A 25,196-nucleotide genomic window follows, 5' to 3' on the forward strand; every position below is an offset into this window, starting at 1 on the left:
GAACTTGATACTGAAAATGTAAAATTAAATAATGAAATTTCCCCGTAAACGCCTAAAGGTAGGCAATTTAATTTGGAATAAGTGATTTCTATCACAATAAATGACTATTTCATCATAAAATGAACTTTTTTTTTACCAATTCATGTTTAGAATAGCTACATAACATCTCAACCAAGGCTCCACAAAAATGTTTAAACATATAATTTTCGGGAAGTCCTATTGGCAATCGATTGTTTAGTAACAATGATTTCTGCTATATGAGAAATACATTGCAAATTCCTAAATAAATAAGGAAAAACTAACTTTTTTCTAGAACATTAAAAGCCTACACTCATCTCTAGACATCTATGAACTAAATGGCATAAAAAGTTTAAGATCATTACGACGCTTAAGAGTTCCTGGTATGGAATTACAATGTAGTACCCGAATGATCAATTTCACCCCGGTTTATGGTTCTGCAGATCTTCTGGGAAATGTATTGATGAAACTTCTTGAAATAAACTTTTGGTAAAGTTGTTGACTTTACTGGTTAAGATTTCCGTAAGCTACAGCGAAAATTATTGTGGAATTGATGAGGTCTAAGGTGACATTCAATAACTTTGAAATGTATTTTACTGATTTTGTCTAGGATTTCGTCTTGTTTACATGACAAAGAGTGAAACCCGAAATATTCTTGGGCGCGCTAGTATTAAACATAGGATGTGAAAAATTCTTCCTCTTATCGCCACTTTATTATTATTATTATTATTACCTATCGGTTTTATGGTTTTTGAAGTTCACTAGAAATATGGTACATTTGATGTTGTGATATTCATATTATCGCAGCCCATTCCTGGTTGCACTCTCTTTACACGAAGATAAGATTAAAATTTTCCAAGAAATAGAGATTTTAAAAATAGCTTTCGAAAACTAGCAAAAGTAAACTTTTTTTTAGCAAAAAAGGGCAAATTGTTGTGCGGCTCCAAAAAAGACATGGGAACATCCAACGGCTTTGAGTCTTAGAAGATATTCTGAAAGAAATTCCTGTGAATCAGTTTGTTCCGAGAAAACCCAGAAAGTAACTGTGTGAGAAATCACGAGAAGAATTATTGGAGAAATCCAACGAGGAAATCATTTGAGAAATCATGGGGGAAACTTAAGAAAGTGTCCCACGAAAATCTGTAGGGGGAAGTCTCTCAAGGATCTCCGCAAGAAATTCAGAATAGAACTATGGAAAAATCCTAAGAACATGTCTATAGGAGAAATCCAGAGAGACGCTCTGATAAAAGTTCTAGGATTAAAATTTGAACTTACAAAATTAATTAATTCCAGGGAGAACCCTGGAAGAAACTCCTGTAGCAATCGCGAGGGAAGCTCTGGAAGAAAGGCCGTGATAATGTACAATTGAAATAGATTTTTTTTCTGAAATCTGAATTCTGAAATTTTAGAATTTTTATCTCCCAGATCCATTTGTAACTAGCGGAAGATTCGAGGAAGCGTTACTATTTACAATTTGCACATCTGACAGGAAACATCTGCTTAATCTCTTCCCTTTTACCAACATAGCTATCCAGCTTCCTGCTGGAATTAGCTTGCTTCCCGAATAACAGCAAACCGGAGAAAATAAAACCCCATGATGATGGTTATTATTATTGTATGTCCACCATGAGCGCAAGGATTACCGCTGGCTGCAGAGTCATTCCCATTCATAGAATGGAATGATCTACCTGATGGTTTGTTGTAGCACGGTAAGCCAAATTCATTGGACCCCTTCTGAAAACAATATGATGGTTGTTTTCTCGCGAAAAGATCCTGGTCGCCCAAGAACATTCGTCCGGAAATTAGTTCATTTAGCTTTCTCCAAACACCCCTGAAATTCGCAGGTAATGTCCTGTTCAAATAAAACGAAAAAAGAACGAATTCCTATTCAGCTGTTTTTTTTTGTGTTTGCCATCGAATCCATATCGAAAGTTCACTTGTTCACACCACTCGCTGAGTCGCCAGTTGTTAGACGAAGGACAAACTGGGAAAAATCGAAAGAATTGCTGAAAGTCAACATGCGTGAATCTCGCAAAATTTGCTTCTGCTTCAGTATACAAACTCGTAACGACGACACGAATGGCCCAAAGTGAACGCGTGCTGGTTTACAGGATGCATACTTTCATCTCAATAGTAGACTACTTTTAACGTATTTCGCCTCGTCTGACTTGATGTAAGACAGGAAAAGAATACTAGTGGCTCAACCGAGAATAGAACAGTTGGCAAGTGCAGAAAAGTCCAATCCAACGTAGCCAGAAATGGGTGCACGAAAAGAGTGTAAGTAATAGATGAAACACAGGAAAGCATGGGTCCAAACAGTAAATGAAGATTTTATGTAACAGTCAATTGTGCACTGCACAAGACTGCGCTAGTTACGGCAGCACAAGTTTTGGTTGTATATAAATCAATTTGACGTAATTCTAACTTTGTTTTAAAATAACGTCACAATGACTTCTATACAACCAAAACTTGCACTGCCGTAGCTCTTATATCCCTTTCGGGACGGAGTGCACAAAGTGAAATTTCCACACAAATTGCTCTCCAGCACTCTTAAATTTCCCAGCAAAACATGTCATTTTGTTTCCATTGCTCGCCGTTTTTCACCGTTTGGCGCTCTTGTCGCTTTGTGGGCTAGTGTATTTCAACGAAGAACACTGTCATTGTGAGGTCAAATCGACTTTATATGTGGGACAGTCTCCGTTGGTGGTATTGAGGTACACTTAAATCCTTTACACACGATTTCCACGTATTTCTGATCGAGCTCAAACGTCTGTTCTCTGTGGTTTGTATGCAAAATTGAAATTGGATTTCTTAATGTTTTACCAGTTGGCCTACGTAGAGCTGTTTCACAGATCAAGCTTGGGGTTGTTCATGTAAACCCAGTTTTGGGTTGTATCTTCTTGATTAAAATTGGTTGAGAATCACTTTGAGAACATTAATGTATTTGTTATTTTAAACAATCATGCTTTGAGATCTCCAGCAAAAAAAATAGATTCCCACATTGGTATCGTAATTGAGTTGATACATATCTTCATTCCACACAAATCACTTCCTAATCCAAGTTTTTCTCGTTTTCCTCTTGCTTACAGAACTTTCGTGACCAGAGCATTGACGGTGCCGGCCTACCGCTGCTCACCGAGGAACACCTGACCAACTCGCTTGGCATGAAGCTAGGCCCGGCCCTCAAGCTGAAATCCATGCTGGCCAAAAAGCTGGGTGGCCCTTGTCCGTGCGCCCTTTGTGCGGCTCCCACTCCCACCCGGAGCGGCAGCAGCAACAAGGGGGACACCACGCCGACCAATCGACCACCAAGTAACGGGTCCGTTGGGTAGAGAGGGTTCCCCTTCCGCTCGGGCAGATCTATACATTAGGTAAAGTTATACACAATAGAAACCCATCCAGACCAGTGAGTGATTTCCAATATTTTGCACAGTGGAACTACATAGAACCGCGACAGGGAAAAGAACAATCAAAATTAAGTGGTAGCGTTTAACACTGCCCGCACAGAAGCATACGTACTTAGGCAGAGCCGTTCTAAAAGGATGTCGTCTTTTAGAAAGAAAGACGAGCTGATCTACAGAAGCGTTCAAAAGTTATTTGATTAATTATTGTGAAAGTAATCAAAAACCACGCCGGTTGCTTTTAAAAGTCGAAATTTAATCGCATTAGTCAAATAACTTTCGAACGCAGTTGTACTCACAGATAAGATTCAAGGATCAAAACAATCAAATTACATTTCGCCGGGACATGTACAATATTACGTTTTAATCGTCTTCGTTACTTAGCCGTTAAGCGAATTGTTATCTCTGACCGGAGAGTTGCCGGTCTATTCGCGTAGGATTAAAATTACTAGTTTTTTTTTTCTTGTTATAACGCATGATTCTCTATGTTAATTTCCAAAAAAAAAGAAAAAGAAAAATCCAATCTGTGTCTGACGACACAATTAATTGAACAATCGAGAATGTTAGTTTATTAGCCGTACTACGAGAAAGAAGCATGATGCAATTATTTATTTTACTGTTAGGAAGAAGTTAGGAAATATGTCACTTAAAACAACATAAACACCCCCCACACGAGAAAGACTTAATATGTAGAAGAAGAGAAGGAGAAAAACTTCCGCTAAATAGGTTTCAGGTTAATTTGTTGATTTCATTTCGAAATGCGTTTCTGTTTGTCTCCATGAAAAGAACAAATCGAGAAAAGTTTTATCTTGTCAAATTTTGACCTTCACACGTATATTTAATTTTTAATTCTAGATCAGACTAGGACTAGGCTCACATTATTATCAGTATTTATCAGGATTGATTAGTGAAAAAGCACACACACACAAGCAGTTATACTGTATCTGTATGTTAGTACTTCCGTGTAAGCATGAGAAAGAGATAATAAAACGATCCTATTGTTCGAAATATATGAGAAGTTTTAGCCCAGAAAACTTATCCGAAACGCCATGTCAAGGTAACAAAAATATGTAGAACACTACAAATGCATCATGCCCCACGTAAGGTGACATGCAAAGAATAACAAGGACTAAAACCTTACAAACGTGCAATATTATATTTCGTATTTCGTCCCACATTTGGTGCTGGTATGGAAGTAAAATAGAACCATACAAATGCACAAAAAACGCATCACAGACTTACACCATACAACACCGAACATAAATTATATTGTGCCATGTTCAAATGAATAACGAAATACAATCCCAAGATAATAAGACACATTCTACGGGCCCCGTATCATCAATACTCAATTTTCAAAGTTGAAATTTGGCATATTTCACATTTTTATAACATTCTACACTACTCTTGTCGTCAAAAATGTATTCTACATGATATTAATGTGACAATACATATTTATTGAACGACGGCTAAGATTAACAATAACATCGTGATTTTAAGGCATTTAGACACACTATTCATCAAAGCTGCCGTATTTTAAACACCAACGAACTGATTTTTCAAAAATCTTCCATGATTAACAGATGAATGTATGTAGATTTTTTAGCATACAAAAAATTTTAAGTGTAATGCTTTACAACTATGAGGTATGGTTGGACAAAGTATAGGTTTTTGAAGCGTTGTAACGTCACGGAAAATCAACCTTTATGAAATTTATTCAAATTCGGAACAAGTTTCAAATTTGAAATTTTTTATGGTCTTTGTACTCTAGAATATCTTTCAAATGAGATTAAAACAAAGGAAATCGGTTCACTGACGCCTGAGTTTCACCTGGTTGAAGTTTGCGTTGTAACGTCACGAAAAAAAGTTCTGTGGAAAAGACAAAATTACTCACGCTTGGACGACTTCTACAGGTAGTCAGGTAGACAAAGGTAGTTCTATATTCGAAACCAATTTCTTTCTCGTTGTGTATGAGCCCTTTTTCAAGGTATCATTCATAAATTACGTACCACTAAGTCCCTTTCATTAACTACGAAGGCTCTTGAGACCCGGGGGATTTGATGTTTGGCCAACATCTACGCTCTATTCAAATTCCAAAAATAGTTTAAATTGTAATTGTACTGCGATCTTGTAAAAATGCCACTGAGACCGACCATTTATATGATATCAGGGCCAAACAGACAAAACACTGACAAAATTACCATCTCGTATATCTCAGGGTATTGATAACTTGTTAGGTTGGTCAAAGACTTACATTTGATGGATAGTATGGTTTAAAGTTCCAAAAAAAAGCGGCGCTAGAGAACTTACAAATTTCAAATTCCATGTATCTCAGGACCCCGATTACTTGGAAAGACGGTTTCTTCGGCAAAATTTTATGAGTCAAGAACTTGCAGTGGATTTACCATTTGATGCGAGATTTCGCCACCAGAAGACGCTAGTTTACATTTTGCAAAAGCTGGCAAATGATTAGAATTTCTCAAAAAGTATTCTACAAACTTTTTTCACTTTGGATATATTGTATTCGAATCAAATGGTAATTAAAGACCAACATTACTCATACATATTCAAAAATTGATTTGATTTGTTTCACTTGGTCCCAAGATACAAAAGTTAATAAAACGACAGTCAAAAGATGTATTCTGCTTGAAGTACTCCATCTTCGTGTAGAGCTAACCAATCAAGTCCAAATTTGTAGCATTTACAGATAACAAGATGAGGAACCATCTGTCAAAATTTGAAATTTTTGAAAGTTACGGCTTGTTGAATGTTTTCAAGATAATTAATAAAATTGAAACGGCTATTAAACTGAAAGTTCTTGATCTACCAAACAACTTTACCGAAGCAACAATATTTCTAATTATTCAGGATCCTGAGATAAATGAAACTAAAAATGTGTATACATTCAGGTTTTTTTACGCGGGGGATACGTACCGCGTAAAAAAAGTCTCACCATTTCTCGACGTTTCATGCAAAAATAAGACGATGAAATTTTTTTTGTATGGAGTTTTCATTTACGTGGCCATGTAAATGAAAACCGCGTAAAAAAACCTGACTGTACTTTCTACCGCCTCATAGTGGAAGGATTTGAAATTATACGGCCCATCAATTTAACCCTCTAATATCCAATTTTTTTTATTTTGATCTAAATATCATTTTTCGTCATCTAAAATCGATTTAAACATGTTTTGGAAGATGATTCTTTTTAATTCTCGATTTTGTGAATTTCAGTTTTTGATTTTTCTAATTTTTATTTTTGAACATCCCACATTTATTTGTTCAACATCATTAAGACAAGACATAATCAACAATAGTACGCCACAATACTCGGTTTGTGGCTGCCGCTCTCCATCCTCGGTCGCGCCCAATGCTCGCCAAGTCACGCTCCACCTGGTCCGCCCATCGTGCTCTCTGCGCTCCACGCCTTCTTGTGCCAACCGGATCCGTTGCAAACACCAGCTTTGCAGGGTTGTTGTCCGGCATTCTTGCAACATGCCCTGCCCAACGTATCCTTCCGGCTTTAGCCACCTTCTGGATGCTGGGTTCGCCGTAAAGTGCAGCGAGCTCGTGGTTCATTCTTCTCCGCCACACACCGTTCTCCTGCACACCGCCGAAGATCGTTCTTAGCACGCGTCGCTCGAAAACTCCGAGTGCTTGCAGGTCCTCCTCGAGCATGGTCCATGTCTCGTGCCCGTAGAGGATCACCGGTCTTATCAGCGTTTTGTACATGGTGCATTTGGTGCGTGGGTGAATCTTTTTCGACCGCAGTTTCTTCTGGAGCCCGTAGTAGGCCCGACTTCCGCTGATGATGCGCCTCCGAATTTCTCGGCTCACGTTGTTGTCAGCCGTCAGTAAGGATCCGAGGTAGACGAATTCCTCCACCACCTCGAAAGTATCCCCGTCTATCGTAACATTACTACCCAGACGGATCCGGTCGTTTTCGGTTCCGCCTACCAGCATGTACTTTGTTTTTGAGGCATTCACCACCAGTCCGACCTTTGCTGCTTCGCGTTTCAGGCGGGTGGTGTACAGCTCTGCCACCGTTCCAAATGTCCTGGCAATAATGTCCATGTCGTCCGCAAAGCACACAAATTGCCCGGATTTTGTGAAAATCGTTCCCCGGCTGTTGAGCCCGGCTCGTCGCATCACACCTTCCAGCGCGATGTTGAAGAGTAGACATGAGAGTCCGTCACCTTGTCGCAGTCCCCGGCGAGATACGAATGAACTGGATAGTTCACCCGAAACCCTTACGCAGTTTTGCACACCGTCCATCGTTGCTTTAATCAGTCTAGTCAGCTTCCCAGGAAAGCCGTTTTCGTCCATGATTCTCCATAGCTCTGCGCGGTCGATACTATCGTATGCCGCTTTGAAGTCGATGAACAGGTGGTGCGTTGGGACCTGGTATTCACGGCATTTCTGGAGGATTTGCCGTACGGTAAAGATCTGGTCCGTTGTCGACCGGCCGTCGATGAAGCCGGCTTGATAACTTCCCACGAACTCATTTGTTTTAGGTCACAGACGACGGAAGATGATCTGGGATAGCACTTTGTAGGCAGCATTCAAAATAGTGATCGCCCTGAAGTTCTCACATTCCAAATGGTCGCCTTTCTTGTGAATGGGGCAGATTATCCCTTCCTTCCACTCCTCCGGTAGCTGTTCGGTTTCCCAGATCCTGACTATCAGCCGATGCAGACAGGTGGCCAACTTTTCTGGGCCCATCTTGATGAGTTCAGCTGCGATACCATCCTTACCAGCTGCTTTGTTGGTTTTGAGCTGGTGAATGGCATCCTTAACTTCCCTCAGCGTGGGAGTTGGTTCATTTCCGTCCTCCGCTGCACTGGCGTCGTCGTTCCTTCCGTTGCCGTGGGCTCCCGTGCCTACGTTCTCCACGCCGTTCAGGTGCTGATCGAAGTGCTGCTTCCACCTTTCGATCACCTCACGTCCGTCCGTCAAAAGGCCTCCGTCTTTATCCCTGCATATTTCAGCTCGCGGCACGAAGCCGTTGCGGGATGCGTTGAGCTTCTGATAGAACTTCCGTGTTTCTTGGGAACGGCACAGCAGTTCCATTTCTTCACACTCCGCTTCTTCCAGGCGGCGCTTTTTCTCCCGAAAGAGGCGGGTCTGCTGTTTCCGCTTCTGTTTGTAACGTTCCACGTTCTGTCGAGTCCCTTGCTGCAGCATTACCGCCCTCGCTGCGTTCTTCTCCTCCAAAACCGTTCTGCACTCTTCGTCGAACCATTCGTTACGTCGATTCCGTTCCACGTACCCGATGGTGCTCTCGGCTGCGTCGTTGATGGCTGCTTTCACTGTACTCCAGCAGTCCTCTAGAGGGGCCTCATCGAGCTCGCCCTCGTCTGGCAACGCGGCTTCGAGATTCTGCGCGTATGCTGAGGCGACATCCGGTTGCTTCAGTCGCTCTAGGTTGTACCGTGGCGGTCGCCGGTACCGTACATTGTTGATGACGGAGAGTTTTGGGCGCAGTTTGACCATCACCAGATAGTGGTCGGAGTCGATGTTGGCGCCACGATAGGTCCTGACGTCGATAATGTCGGAGAAGTGCCGTCCGTCAATCAGAACGTGGTCGATTTGAGATTCCGTCTGCTGTGGTGATCTCCAGGTGTAACGATAAGGGAGGCTGTGTTGGAAAAAGGTGCTACGTATGGCCATATTTTTGGAGGCGGCGAAATCAATGAGTCGTAAGCCGTTTTCGTTCGTCTGCTGGTGGGCGCTGAACTTACCAATCGTCGGTCTGAATTCCTCCTCCTGGCCTACCTGAGCGTTCAAATCCCCTATGATGATCTTGACGTCGTGGCTTGGGCAGCGATCGTACTCGCGTTCGAGCTGCGCGTAAAATGCGTCCTTGTCATCATCAGTACTTCCGGAGTGTGGGCTGTGCACGTTTATTATGCTGAAGTTGAAGAATCGGCCCTTGATCCTCAACCTGCACATTCTTTCGTCGATCGGCCACCAACCGATCACGCGCCTCTGCATATCACCCATCACGATGAAAGCTGTTCCCAGCTCGCGTGTGTTGCCGCAGCTCTGGTAGATGGTATGATTACCTCTAAACGTTCGCACCATGGATCCTGTCCAACACACCTCCTGCAGCGCTACGATGCCGAACCCGCGGTCCTTCAGTAGATCGGCGAGTATGCGGGTGCTCCCAATGAAGTTGAGAGATCGGCAGTTCCACGTACCGAGTTTCCAATCGCAAGTCCTTTTTGTTCGCTGGGGTCGTTGCCGTTGGTCTCGGTTCGTATTATTCTGTTGCTGATTTTCCGTTACAATGGTTTTTTACGGCTGGCTCGTAGGGCCTGACACCAACCCCCTACTTTCCGGAGGACCATAGTGCACAGTTGAGCTTAGAGTCCTTCCCTGGCACTCGGACGTAGATCAGCCGCCCCTAACATGGGGATCAGACGCTGTTGTGAGCCGCTCCTCCTGGAGAACAGACGCTCAGGTTTGCCGAAGCAAACCCCCCCTTCCCTGTCAGCCTACGACCAAAGGTCCCACCGGGGTTGGTTACCCGATCTTCCCTCATTGCTCATAGTTTCCGGCCGGTACCGCGTGGAGGTAGGGATAGGAGTTGCTGGGCAGAGGCTAGTGGATCACAATGTGATCTGAATTGCGCAGCATACCCAGCCTTTACCGTGCCTTTTGAACATCCCCACACTTTTATATTTTTCCTGGAAGCCAATTGGGGGAACGCATTTTTTTAGATAAAAACATTTTGAGATATTATGATTATTGTTGAAATATTATTATTTTAAATTTTTTTCACAGAAAATTTTATTTTCCGTGTAATTTTATGGAAAATAATTTTAGAGTGTATTCGATTCCCTTATACTATTAAACAAGGATAGTTTCATTTGGAAAAAATTAAAATATGTTAATTGTAGCGATTCAATACAAAATAAACAATGACTTCTAAAAGGTGACTTAAACATCATTTTTCAACGATTTAAAAAAAATGTAAATACGCTTTAAAATACACCAAAAACAATTTTGAGATATACAGAACAGTCCTAAATATTTGCCAAAAATATATAAAAAAAAGATTTTCCACGACACAAAAATTACAAAAAATGCTCAAACTATACTCCGTCTAAAGGCGGGATTAGTATTAGAGGGTTAAAGTTCTTGACCAGCCAAACAACTCTGTCGAGGACAACAACTGTCTAAATAATAAGGATCTTGAAATACAGGGGAGACTGAGGAGACTTGATCCCTGGGGAGGCTTGTTCCCCCATGTTTTCTTGGAATCAAAAACAGTTTTCTTTTAACATATATTTTTCCAAAACTACGTCTGGACAAAAGCTTATGTTTTTGCTACAAGTGATTTAAATTGTGCATTTCACTATTTTTTTAACGACTGACAGTTTGTTTTCAGTCCTTAAGAAATCTTTTAAAAAATTCCAAAAAGTCTCAATAACTTTGTGAAAAATGAACCAAATCGTGTCAAAATTCCACAGCACATAGTTGAAAAAAGTCCTATCAAACTTATTTATCCAACTAAGATTTTTGCCTTTCTCGTACACTAAGTGTACTGGAAAGGCTATATGTTCACTCCAAAAATGACTTTTTGATAGAAGGCCCGGAGGGTCGAGTCACATATACCAATCAACTCAGCTCGACGAATTGAGATGATGTCTGTGTGTGTGTGTATGTATTTTTTTTTTTCCTTCTAAACCATAGGGGGATAATCTGCTCAACAGACACCCTAACAGAAGGTTAGGGTAGTGTAGGTCTGACAGGCCGTCTTCTACAACAAAAGTAAAATCCAGGACTACTCTCTCCTCGTACCCACTAAACCATTCCTATGGTCGCCAAACCCTACGTCTCTCCGGAACCACCAAGAAGGTATTGCTTCAGAGAGGGGCTAGTGCACATCGCACCCACAAGGTTAGCTGCGTAGCCTGCAGCAACGAACATCGATGACTCGCTTTGGAGAGTCCATCACGGTAGCATGCTGGCGCTTAGCCAGTTTCCCGAGTGGTCCTCGCCACTCCCTTTGTCCTCGGAAGGCGGGCAGGGTCAACCCCGCCCGCGCCCTACTGCTGAGCGGACATCAAGAACTGATGCCCACGTGCAACCCGATCTGACCTGCCCGTAAGGAAGGGTATCACTACCCTTCAGGCCCTATCAGATGCACCCGTAGGTTGCAGACAGCAGGATCTCACCTACCCCGACCCTTGCCGGGGACCCCTTTCCAACCGCGGGCTCGGATCCAACCCAGTAGACCGACGCCACGACAGCACCACTACCGGGACTTCCTCTCCGCGGCCACTTAATCGTTGTAAGGGTCGATCTCGACCGCAGGGCACCGGTATGACCTACGAAGCCGACTCCGAACCCCTGGATCACCTCTTGTACTGCATCTGGACTAGCCATTCTCCGAGTCCACGCGCCACCTCCTCTGTAGCTCCCAGACGATGTGTGTAATAGCCGTTGAAACGGCGTTCCAGCCAAACTCATCCCTACACATTCTCTGGACCAAGTTGTCCGGAGTTGTGTCCTCCCCGCATGTGGCAAGCATGCGGTCACGCATTGTGCGAAAACGCGGACACACGAACAAAACGTGTTCCGCCGTTTCCTCTAAACCATTGCACACTGGGCATTCGGGAGAATCCGCATGCCCGAAACGGTGTAGATACTGTCGGAAGCAACCATGACCTGTAAGGACCTGTGTCAGGTGGAATGTGACTTCCCCATGGCGCCTATTAATCCAACTATCTACCCTCGGTATCAACCTATAGGTCCACATTCCTTTGGTGGAACTGTCCCACGCGCGCTGCCATTTGACCATAGAGGCCATCCTGACAGTCCTGCGTATGCCTCTTGTGCCGCGCATTTCGAAGCACTCCATGTCCTCACTGATAAGAATGCTGATAGGCACCATACCAGTAATGACGCAGAGAGCGTCGTGTGACACGGTACGGTACGCGCTCGCAACCCTCAGGCACATAAGCCTGTAAGTACTTTCCAGCTTCCGTCGGTAGCATTTAGTACTTAGCGCGGTGCCCCACGCCGGGCCGCCATACCTAAGTATGGATGTAGCAACACTAGCCAGAAGCTTGCGCTTACTGGCGTACACCGCAGAGCTATTGGACATCATCCGGGACAGTGCCGCAATAGCTGTGGAGGCTCTTTTACAGGCATAATCGACGTGGCTACCGAAGGTAAGCTTATCGTCGATCATCACGCCCAAGTGTTTGACGGAGCGCTTTGACAGGATAGTACAGTCTCCTACACTGATCTCCGTCTGCTGCTCCGACTTCAGGTTGTTAACAACCGTCACCTCTGTCTTGTGGTGAGCCAGCTCCAGTTTCCTGGACCGCATCCACGCCTCCACAACCTTGATCGAGTGGTTGGTAGTCAACTTTACCTCCTCGATCGTTTCACCGTAGACTTCGAGCGTAATGTCGTCGGCAAATCCGACAATCACCACTCCCACTGGGTACTCTAACCTCAACACCTCGTCGTACATGACATTCCATAACACCGGACCCAGGATGGAACCTTGCGGGACTCCTGAGGTTATGTGAAAGCACTTCCGACCCACCTCCGTGTCGTAGACTAGTACACGATTCTGAAAGTAACTTCCGAGAATCTTGTACAGGTACTCCGGTATCCCCAGACGCAAGAGCGCATCGGCAATAGCAGACCAGCTGGCGCTATTAAACGCATTCCTTACATCCAGAGTCACTACCGCGCAAAAGCGAATTCCCCTCCTCTTAGGCTCGAGTGCTTTCTCGGCGGTTTTTTTAACCGACAAGATAGCGTCTACGGTGGACCTCCCCTTCCGGAAGCCGTACTGGTTACTCGAAAGACCATTTTCGCCCTCGGTGAACCGCAACATTCTATTGAGGATGATCTTTTCGAGCACCTTCCCCGCCGTGTCAATCAAGCATATTGGTCTATATGCCGACGGGTCTCCGGGTGGTTTCCCCGCCTTTGGCAATAGTACCAGGCTCTGCCTCTTCCAAGCTTCTGGGAAAACTCCCTCGTCCAGGCATTTCTGCATAGCAGACCTGAACATCTCGGGAGCCTCTGCAATAGCTACTTTTAAGGCCAGGTTCGGAACTCCGTCCGGACCTGGGGCCTTACCTACGCTAAGGGACTTAGCTATCCCCGCAAGTTCCACATCGGTGACCCTCTCCTCATCGCCAGCCCCAGTCCCCGGCTGTCCTACGAAAGGAGGCCAAGGACTAGGATCATGACGCGGAAAAAGTCCTCCAATGATCCCCTCCAACATCTCTGGAGATTGCTCTGTAGGAGCCATCACACCTCTCGTCTTGGCCATAACGATCCTGTAGGCGTCACCCCACGGGTTCGTATTGGCACTCTGACAGAGACCCTCAAAGCAGGCCTTTTTGCTTGCTCTTATCTCGGTCTTAAGCGCGGCTTTTGCAGCGGCGAACACCACCCGCCGTTCGTTTCGCTCTTCCTCTGATCGTGCTCGCTGCATCCGCCGCCTAGCCCGTAGGCAGGCGCGGCGCAGGTCCGCAATCGCGTCGGTCCACCAGTAAGCCGGTGGCCTCCCATTTCTAGGGTGGACTCGCCTAGGCATGGTCGCATCACACGCACGTGAGAGCACCGCTACCAGCTCGTCGCCGTCTAAACCGATTAAGTTTCGCTCACGGCGGAGCGCCTCCCTAAATACCCCTTCGTCGAAGTATGATGTCTTCCACCTGCGAGGGCTTGGCCTTGGCCTAGCCGCCTCTTCTTCTATCCGCTGTCTGCTGTTATTGTAGTCGATACTGTAGCGAACCGCCAGGTGGTCGCTGTGAGTGTAGCCATCATCTACTCTCCAGTTCGAACTACTTGTTAGGCCAGGACTACAAAAGGTCACGTCAATAATTGACTCCGCTCCGTTTCGACTAAAGGTACTCTTGGTACCGACGTTAGCCAAGTCGACATCTAAGATGGCCAGTGTTTCTAGCAGGATCTGACCCCGCTGGTTCGTGAAACGGCTTCCCCATTCCACGGCCCAGGCATTAAAGTCGCCCGCTATTACCACCGGCCTTCGCCCTGTTAGCACGGTCGTTAAGCGGTCCAGCATTTGCGTGAACTGCTCGATCGGCCACCGCGGAGGCGCATAACAGCTACAAAAGAAGACCCCGTTTACTTTGGCGACCACGAAGCCCTCACAGGTAGTAGACACCAACTCCTGAACGGGGTATTTACCCGTCGTCCATATCGCCGCCATTTTTCTGGTCCCATCCGCGACCCAGTTGCCGTTGCCGGCGGGTACTCGGTATGGGTCCGATATGATGGCGATATCCGTCTCCCACTCAGAAACTGCCTGACAAAGCAGTTGCTGAGCCGCATCACAGTGGTTCAGGTTCAGCTGCATTACCTGCACTGTGATTTGTTGTTCACTGCGGCTTTCTTGAAGGCCGGGCACCTTGGGCCACCCATCGGATGTCTGTTGTTCGAGGATTTCCCGGTACAGATCATGCAGATGGGCGGACTCGTGCAGCTTTGGGCCTTATGACCTTCAGCGCCGCATCGCCTGCACAGTTTGCGCCTGTCGGGGCCTTTGCAGTCCCACGACTTGTGTCCTGGTTCCAGACACCTGAAGCAAACCTCTGGTGGCTCGTGGAATGTCAGGTGACATACACACCAACCCACCTTTATGCTCCCTACTTTAACGGACTTTTTGACGTCCGCCACAGGTAGCTGAACCAAAGCTATCTGTGTCCCTGCTGGCCCTTTCCGTAGCTTAACGGCTGCGGCGGCCACCTGCACATCGCACTGTTGCCGCAGTGCCGTGACGAGCTCTTCCACTTCGGTGATCTCATCGATGTCCTTGACCTTCAGAGTCGCCTCATGTGTCAGAGCCCTCACCTGCACACCCTCACCAAGGACCTCTTCTGCCAGCCTCTTATAGGCGGCGCCCTTGTGCTCCTTCTGGCGCTTCAGCTCCAGGATCATCTCGCCCGTACGAGTACGTCTAATACTGCGTACGTCGGCTCCAAGACCCTCAAGCTTGGCTTCGCTTCGCATCATCTTCAAGACGTCCGAGTACTTGGACTGTTCCGTCTTGATGACGATAGCGTCGCCTTTCTCGCGCTTGGCACCTGCCCTCCTACGCCTTGGCTTGGCGTCCTGCGCTACTACCTGCGGATTCGCCTTCTTCTTCCTCTTCCGCTCTACCTTCGTCCAAGGGGGGTCCTCCCCTTGGATCGCCCTACTCTGTGGCTGTTGAGGGCCCACTAGCGGTCGCAACCCCTTGTTCCCATCGTTCCGGGACGGGCCAGCCTTTTCAGGCCCACCCTTCCCAGCTTTCCGGGAACCCTGGCTGGGGTCCGACCTTCCGGCATTATTACCGACTTTCGGGGTAATGATTCGCCTGGCCTTGCGGGCACCGCCAGACAGCTCCTCGCCTGACGGTTGCCTCGCCCGCATCTGCGATTGCTTGCCCCGTTTGTCGCGAGCAGTCGCTTCCGCCTTATTCGGACTTCCTGCGAAGGAGAAGGCCTCCGTTTGGGTAAACTTCGGCACTTTCTCATTTGCAGGCTCCGCTGCTGCAGCAGTCAGCAACGCGAGTGCCGCGTGCTCCTGCTTGGCATCGTCGATCGACGCCCTAAGTCGAAGCAAGGCCGTTTTCAGGTCCTTGCTTATGTTCGACTTAGTGGACGCAAAGTCGATGATTTTGCCAAGCTGCTGCTCAGCCACCTCTATTGCGGACCGTCCTTTAGATCCTCGGTTGACGGCCCTCAACAACCACGCTCCGTCCATAACCTCCACCGGCTGGCTTGCCGGGAAGTGGACTGGAGCACCCACGCTTGAGCTGCGTACGCAACTCCCAGCGCCTATCTCCTCACTTCTCCTTGTCGGAGATCTCATCAACCCGCTTCTTGCGAAGGGGTTGATCCCACCACTATTTCCACCTAGATTCTGATTTTTATTTGACTTCATGATTAAATCCCACGAGTAGCACGGGAAAGAATGTCCACCACGCCAGAGCCCTGCATTAACGCGGTAAGGGACAGCTTACTGTGGGGGGTGCCCAGGTACCCCACAGGCTCCGTTAAAGATCGAGCATCTTTTTCACCCCCTCGATCACTCATTCCTCAGCACGGGTCGCTTGACACCTTGAATTGGGGTTAGTAGTCCTATTCTTAGCCGGCGACTACGCGGCTGACTCGCAAGCGGGGGGGGTGCGTCAGGCCCCAGGACTTTAGTCCCTGCTGCCCCCTCGTGTGTGTATGTATGTGTGTGTGTGTATGTGTGTGTGTGTGTGAGTATGTGTGTGTACAAAATAAACTCACATCACTTTTTGGCAGTAAACCTCAACCAATTTTTATGACCGACGGTTCATTCGACGCGGAATCTGGTCCCATTGTTTCCTATTGAAAATGGTTCGGATCGGTTCAGCCGTTCCGGAGTTATGGCCCTTTAGGTGTTCCGGATCGGTGCCCCAGGGAGGGGCCAGATATGAAAATGCTACAAAACCATGCATGCGACATATCAGACCGCGGCTTTTTCGATAACCTGACGAACGGTAAGCAGGAAAACACTCTCAGTCCATATCTGAACCAGTAGTATTCCGGAATCGGTTCCGGATGTCCCGCCGGAGGTGGCCAAATATAAAAATGAGCCAAATCCATGCATGCGACACATCAAATAGCGACTTTTTCGATAACCTGATGAACAGTGAGCAGGACAATAGCCTTTGACCCAGCAGAGACTACTGGTAGTGTTCCGGAACCGGTTCCGGGTGCCCCGCTGGAAGTGGCCAAATGTAATATTGAACCAAACCCATGCATACGACACATCAAATCGCGTCTTTACAGATAAGCTGATGAAGGGTTAGCAATAAAATGGAATCAGACTATATTTAGGAAAACTAGTTGTATTCCGGAACCGGTTCCGAATGTCCCGCCGGAAGTGGTCAAATGTAGATGGGAACCATACCTATGCATACGACACATTAAATAGCAGCTTTTCCGATAACTTGAAGAACGGTAAGCAGGAAAATAGATTTAGATCACAGCAGAGACTATCGGTAGTGTTCCGGAACCGGCTCCGGATGTCCCGCCGGAAGTGGTCCAATATATAAGTGAACCAAAATCTTGACCAAACCCATGCATGCGACATATCAAATAGCGGCTTTTTCAATAACCTGGTGAACAGTAAGCATAAAAATAGCCAGCACAGACTACCGGTAGTGCTCTAGAACCAGTTCCGCATGTCCCGCCGGAAGTGGTCAAATGTAAAAGTGAACCAATTCCATGTATGCAACACATCAAATCACGGCTCTTCAGATAACCTGATGAACGGTTAGCAAGACAATAGTTTCAAACCTTATTTGAGACAACCAGTAGTATTCCGGAACCGGTTCCGGGTGTCTTGCTGGAAGTGGTCAAATGCATATAAGAGCCAAACCCATCATGTGACATATCAAACCACGGCTTTTTCGATAACCTGAAGAACGGTTTACAAAAAAAAATAGTCTCAGATCACATTAGAGACTACCGGTAGAACCCGTTTTGTATGTCCCGCCAGAATTATTAAATGTAAAATGAATCAAATCCATGCATGCACATCAATTTTCGGCTTTTCAGAAAACCTGTTGAACAGTTAGCAAGAGGCTAGTCTCAGACCATATTTGAGATAATAGGTACAGTCATAGAACTGGTTCCGGGTATCTCACAGGAAGTGGTAAAAACGGTGAAAATAATCAAGCGATGCAAGCGATAAATATGTGTAAGAGATTAAAATCTTGACAAAATTGGTGCAGGCTCATCAAATCACATCTTCTCATATTCCTGAGGTGTAAATATACAGTAGAATGGGGGTTCCATGAGAAAATTGAAATTTATTCGCATCAACCTCGAGCAAAGTTTTTCAATCCCCTTTTGCGTCTAAAATTGCTGCCCAAAATTTTGATCCGACTGATTGCTGCTCGCGCTCTGTGATATGGTTTTAATTTGAATTGGATTCAGTACGAAAAATTTCACTTGCTTCCATTTTTGGTCAATTTTTTTTTTGAATCTAGTAACCAATGATAATAAAATATAGCCTGAAGTGTGCAGGAAAAAGTTTATCGAAGACTGACAAGTGATTTTTGGTTGTGAAATAAATTATTTATATTGTAAGCTTGTTATTATCGTTTTGGTATTGATGGTATTCCAGTAATAGTAAAGGTGGTCACGCAATCAACTATTGAGGTCTGATATTTTTCAGCTCTGCCTATATATTGAACATAACACCGGAAATATGTAACATCAGTAACTCGATGATGGCTTGGATTCTTGCTTTTATAAATAAATTATTCACAGGATTCAGGATGCATACGTCGACGGAAAGATCATGAGTACCTATTCGACGAGAAAGGCACTATCACCGCTAGGTGGATTAATCCGGGTTTTATAAACATGTTTTAGGTAATTTAGCTGAGTATATACAAAATTGATATGGGGAGACTTGATCCTTCGAGGATTACACACACATTATATGTATGAAAAATAAAATTCTATTTGGAACCCTCGATTTACTTGGAATTTTAGTATATTCAATGATAAAATGTGTCAGATAATTATTATTTTAGCACACATCATGAAATGGGGGATCAAGTCTCCCCATTTTGAAAATACGGCATATTCTTGAAAATTTAAGGAAATCGTTCAATTTGAAATACACAAGAAAACTTAAAAAGAATATAAATAGGAAGCCTCTGAAGTTATTTTCCCTAAAAATTAACCATGTGCTTAAAAGGGGATCACGTGTCACCCATTTTTGTAGAATGCATCATAAGATATGTCCCAAAAACACAGTTTTGAAAACTTCAGCAATACATTTAAGCCTTTCTGTTGTGTATAAACTTGCAATAGATGCTTACCTGTCATTCTGTACGAAAATCAGATCTAGTTTTAATTAAAGTTACAGGCAAATCAAGAAAAAGGGATCAAGTCTACTCAGGCTCCCCTTTGGAATGGAAATTATGTCAGTGTTACGTCTGTCTTTGATATCACAAGAATCACCGACTCATATATCTCAGGACCTGTTACGGGTATAAATATTTGTTACAATAATAAGACAGAATAATTGTTTAATGTGTTTAAAGTTCAATATTCGTTCGTTCCTTGTGCTACATGTTGAATTTTAACTTGTAAATATTACCCTTGTATTAATTAACATTTATAGGGTTCTGGTAGGATAGAGGCCAATGAAGTGCAATCCTATTTCGATTGCCAACATTCAGGCCATTTCGGGCCGCGATTAAGTACTAGATACGTAAACCTTTCCCTGACACAGACTTCAAGTCATAGAGCTCTAGTATCGAAACCCGAAACGGGATGCACCCTGATTACTTAGAAAGTTATTTAACTTTTTAAGTATCTTCAGTTTAAAATTCGTTTGGTTTAAGGTTGTACTTGCCTAGTGGTAGTTGAAATTTTGGAAAACCATGCACATTATATTTATTTTTAAAAGAAAAGTTGGAACTTTTTAAAAAAGTGCCCAAAAATTAGTCAAAACTTGTAGGAAACTTTTTGAGTAATCATTTGCAAACTATTACAAACATTTAATTAGCATCGGCCAGTGGCAAAATCTCACGTCAAATGGTAAATTGGCTGTAAGTCTTTGATTTATCAAACAACTTTTCCAAAGACACCAACTTTCTAAGTATTTAAGATTTTTTTTATCACTGTTATGTCTATTTGTCTCTGAGATCACAGAAGTTGTTCTTAGGGTCCTAAGTGGTATGCAGATCCTCTAGTATGCTTTTGATTCAATAAATTCTCTCAAACAAATTAAAGCATTTTCACTTGAATAGATGACATTGCAAAGATTATTGAAGGAATGTTTATCTCGACGGCGTGATGAGTGATATGCTGAAAAATCTAAATATCTGGCGGTGTGAAGTAATGGATCTCAGCGCGCTAGTCTTCGGGACAAAACTAGAAGAATATGGGTGGTACTAAACCGAAGGTGGGTGCCGGTGTCATTAACCTTTATGAAGGAATATTCATACTACTGATAGCAATAACTTGGCCCTCCAAGCCATTTATCTCAAAACGGATTTTCAACAGCATAAAGTTCCCCTTGAAGCAGTGAAGATAATGCAATAACATAATCACAAATTCGGGCAAATTTGGCTGATTATTCTGATTCTAACATGATGTGCATTTTCGTGACGTTACAATGCGAGCAGAACCCTGTTTGAAACTGAACGGGCGTTGTAACGTCACGAAAGGTAAAAGTCGATTATCCAAAATCAAATCCAAAATGTATATGTTTTATTTCATTGAATTGAAGAACCAACCAATAAATTTCAATGATAGAAAAAAAAATAGAATATCATAAAAATCCGAGCAGATTTTCTAAGATGTTGGTAGCGCGGTAGAGAGGATCGGATTCTAGCGCGTTGTAACGTCACGCTACAAATACGCATTTGAAACACGTTTTTCTAATGCAAACTAAATGTTCAATAGGTCAAGCATATCAGAAATTTTACAAGGAATCCGAATATGAAAAAATATTTTGAGGTTTACAATCGTTTTCATGAGTTACAGTGGAAAATCTGACTACGAATGCGTCAAAACGTTGTAACGTCACGGTAGAATGTGTCATAAGGTTTTATTATTGTACACCAAAACCTCCATTTAGATAATGAGTCGGGACTGCCTAATTAGATTTTTTACCTAAATGGATTCAGATCATTACCTAAATGGATTTGAAGATTGCAAAGAAGTTTAAGAAGGACGAGTGGCCTGGAGATTGAAAGGGGGTCATGCGGGGTTTCAGATTGATTTCATAGGAGTTTAGGGCGGTCGGTGGGGTGGGGGGGGTGTTGCATGGGGGCTTCTGGGGCGTTATCGGGGGGTTTCTGATGGTCTTAGGTGCGTTACATGTTGTCCGAGGGGGTTTTAGGGAGATTTCTAAGGTAGTTCCAGTGGGGTGACACAGCTGTCAAACGCGGTACATCGCCACTCTCACCATCATATTCTTTGTGGTACGTCTGGTCAGCAAAACAGTTGACTTAATTTGAAATTATTAATACAAAAAAAAGTTATAGCAATTTCATTTATTCTATGTTTTTGAGTAATTTTATCTATTTTTCATATGCATCCCATTACTTTTTCAATTTAATGCCGGCTATTTGGTTGCTTTCCTTTGAAACATAAATATATTCAAGTTGTTGGGGGATGCGGTTCGTGGGTTGAGTTTACCTTTTCCGTTGTATCCAAGGTCCTACGCTGTGTTAATCCGGATGCAGCGATATCCTTTCTTCTCAATTCCACTCCAATTAACTTCTGCCACAAATAACTCCTTTCCAACTTCCTTTCCACTTCCACTAATCCCCTATTCCTTTTCAACAGTCCTTTCCGTTCACTAATAACTTGAAATAGTTTTACAAATTCACACAACTTTATTACTCGAATGAAACCAGATTTTTATTCTTCAGTAAAACCTCGCGCGCGTGTACTTTGCCGTCTTTATTATTTGGCTTTCGGTTGGCTACTAAATCTACTGTCCAGTTCATGTAGATACTGACTGTTTTCGTCTCACTTCGTGTGTTTTGTGTGTATTGTTCGTGTAATGGTTACAATAGTATGTGAAGTTCATGTAATTTAGTGTACTTGTGGTTATGTGTATAACAGTAACGTTAGGGTAGTACAATTTCTAACTTTTTGCATGTTTAGTTTAAGTAGGATTTCAAATTAGAATATTAACAAATTACTAACAACTAACACAAGTCAATTAGAGGGAATTTAAATGAACTATAATAACTATTTCGAATTTTTAAACGATGATGAAGTTTTGGATAAATTGGTGTTATATAAGAAAAATAATCCAATTGTTATAATTTTCTTTCGTGTAAAGAATTTTAAGCTTAGTTAAAAGTTTTTTAAAGCTCATTATATAAGTAATAAATGATCAAAATTTCATTGCATTCGGTTCATTGATTCCGGAGATATAACAGCTCAAAGTTAATAAATAAAAAGAAAATCGGGTTAAGTACGGTTCCTTTGAATTCCACTAAGAATTTGCATCCTTTGACAGATACGTATTTCGACCTCAACTGTAAGGTCGTCTTCAGTGTCTTGTACTTGACTCGACTTGAGTCAAGTACAAGACACTGAAGACGACCTTACAGTTGAGGTCGAAATACGTATCTGTCAAAGGATGCAAATTCTTAGTGGAATTCAAAGGAACCGTACTTAACCCGATTTTCTTTTTATTTACAGATATTCCCCTAACAAGCCCAGGTTAATCATCAACAGCTCAAAGTTGGCTATAGAATAATTATACCTTTTTCTAGAATCTTCATACCGTCGTGTAGAATGGTTCGACCTTTTCCAAATTTGAACCACTGATACACAACTATTTGATGAACTCACAGTAAAATTTTGAGAATATTTGATGCCCTTTTCGAAAATTTACAGCTAGTTGAACATTTTTTGAAAAGGGGAAATTTTACCTGTCCCAGTTATTTTAAGTATCCCCTGTACTTTGTTTCCTACAAGGCATCTATCAAAGATTTTTTGATACAGTTGCTTAGAAGAGAATTTCAAATGTTCATGAATTTCGATTGAAATAAAAGCAAACAAGACGTTTTTTAAACTCTAGGGTCCTTCTCTGCAAATCCCTCTGATTGAACACCGTTCATTTTCGACTAAAATACCCGGTAGGCGACGAACCCACGCCATTCCGCATGACTAACGTGCTGTTGCTCCCGTTCCACCAGTCAGTGCAACCACGAGCCTATCCCTACATAGTAAATTACAACGCTAGAGTCTGCTTGCAGTACTAAATCTTCCAATAGGCAAGCAACTCAGAGGGGGGCCATTCGGGTTGACCAGCCCCGCCATTAGCAACTTCCCTCCCGAACTACGTGAAGTTTGCCTGTCTGCTGCTGCCGCTGCCGAGTCCGTTTTTCATTGAGTAATTTGTGGCGCGCACGCTTTCCCGAGTAGGTATAGTATGCAGTAGTAGGTACTCTTCCCAAGAGGCATCCAATTGGGTTGCTGCAATTGCACAGGGGTTCGAAAAAGTGCCCCACTATTTCCCTCCGCGGGCACGGGCTGCATAATTACTGTGTGCATACACAATCAACGTAAAAAAATTGGCTTTGGCTGCTGATGAGCAGCCACGGTTCTGCCCTTTCGACTGCCTGTCTGCCTGCATCCATGCAACAAACAAATGTTGTCTGGAAGCATGCTGTTGGGTTGGGGTCTGGTCGATTGCAACTCCCGCGTGTGTTGAAAGGTGCATCAGGCTACTGCTACACAACGCAGCAGCAGCCAGCGCCGAGGCAATGTTTATCCATGTTCAAATTAATGGTGCGAGGCACTCGCCTGCGCACGCTTCCGTGGCACGAAGACGTCGACGTCGATGATGATGATAACAGAACGCTCGGAATCGCGGTAGATGAGCAGTCAGATAGGTCGTTTCGGGATTAGCCAGAGCTCTATGATCATAGGTTTGATGGATTGTTAGCGATAGTTGTGGGGCATCAACCTGAAGAAGATAAAGAGAATTTATTAATAATTAGGCTAAGAAAGTTTATCATTCTGTTTTTGCAATCATAGCTCCAAAAACCTATTTTTTAACACATTACACACCACTACACAAAAATAGCCAGAGGATATGAAGAACAAACATAACTCACACTGAAAAGACAACGGACATACGTCACCCAGCGACCCAATGAAGAATTTTTCGTCCGTCAGACAATTTTCGCTGATTGAAGTGCTAATCGAACCGTAAACTGCCATTACGAAACAATCTTGGACCGACTGGGAATCAAACACGTCACCTTCAGCATGGTCTAGTCTAGTCTAGTCTACTTAGAATATATTACAGTATTTGGCGAAAAAAATCTCCGAAACTGGTCTGTAAACAAGCAAACTACAGTATTACGGCGAAATCGATGAAATTACAGGAGAAAATGGGTAGAATCTAAGAAATCACTGAAGAACCGGTAAAATCTGACAAATTTACAGGAGATCTGTGAATATTTTACCGAATATTTTATGGTTCCTGATCAGAAGGTGATCGACGTTTTGCCTTTCTCGGACACTAAGTGTAGCTCGACGAATTGAGGTGATGTCTGTGTGTGTGTGTGTGTATGTGTGTATGTGTGTACAAATAAACTCACATCACTTTTTGGCAGTAAACCTCAACCGATTTTAATGACTAATGGTTCATTTGACGGGGAATCTGGTCCCATTGTTTCCTATTGAAAATAGTTTGGATCGGTCTAACCGTTCCGGAGTTATGGCCATTTCGGTGTTCCGGACCGGTACCCCAGGAAGGGGCCAGACATGAAAATGCAACAAACCCATGCATGCGACCTATCAAACCACGGCATTTTCGATTATCTGATGAACGGTTAGCATGAAAATAGTCTCAGACTATATCTGAACCGGTAGTGTTCCGGAACCGGTTTCGGGGGTCCCGATAAAAGAGGCCAAATATAAATGTAAACCAAACCCATGCATTCGACGCATCAAATCGCGGCTTTTTTTATAACCAAATAAAAAGTTAGCAAGACACTAGTCTCTGACCATATCTGATCCGGTCTTGTTCCGGAACCGTTACCGAGTGTCCCTCCGGAAATGGCCTTATATACAGGGGATGGCCAAAATGTTTGGGATAGGCAACTTTTTTTTCTCTCACAAAAAAGTTCAAAACGCTGTAACATTTCATAGAGTGCATCAAAAATTCTCAAATTTTGACTGTTTGTTGACCTACTATATGTGCATCATTTGTACAATTTTGAGCTCGATTGGTTACTCTATTCACAATCAGGATAACAGT

General features: G+C 43.7%; 1 protein-coding gene across 1 annotated transcript in view; it reads left to right on the plus strand.

Moving 5' to 3' along the window:
• Positions 1 to 4,429, plus strand: part of LOC115266941 (myosin-G heavy chain) — a 310,572-nt gene extending 306,143 nt beyond the window's left edge. The window contains exon 7 of the mRNA XM_029873641.2: positions 3,108 to 4,429. Within this exon, the coding sequence (XP_029729501.2) occupies positions 3,108 to 3,350 (243 nt within the window). The 3' untranslated portion in view covers positions 3,351 to 4,429. The remainder of the gene's footprint in view (positions 1 to 3,107) is intronic.
• Positions 4,430 to 25,196: the final 20,767 nt, after the last annotated feature.

This window comes from Aedes albopictus, chromosome 2, assembly GCF_035046485.1.
Source record: "Aedes albopictus strain Foshan chromosome 2, AalbF5, whole genome shotgun sequence".
NCBI lineage: Eukaryota > Metazoa > Arthropoda > Insecta > Diptera > Culicidae > Aedes > Aedes albopictus.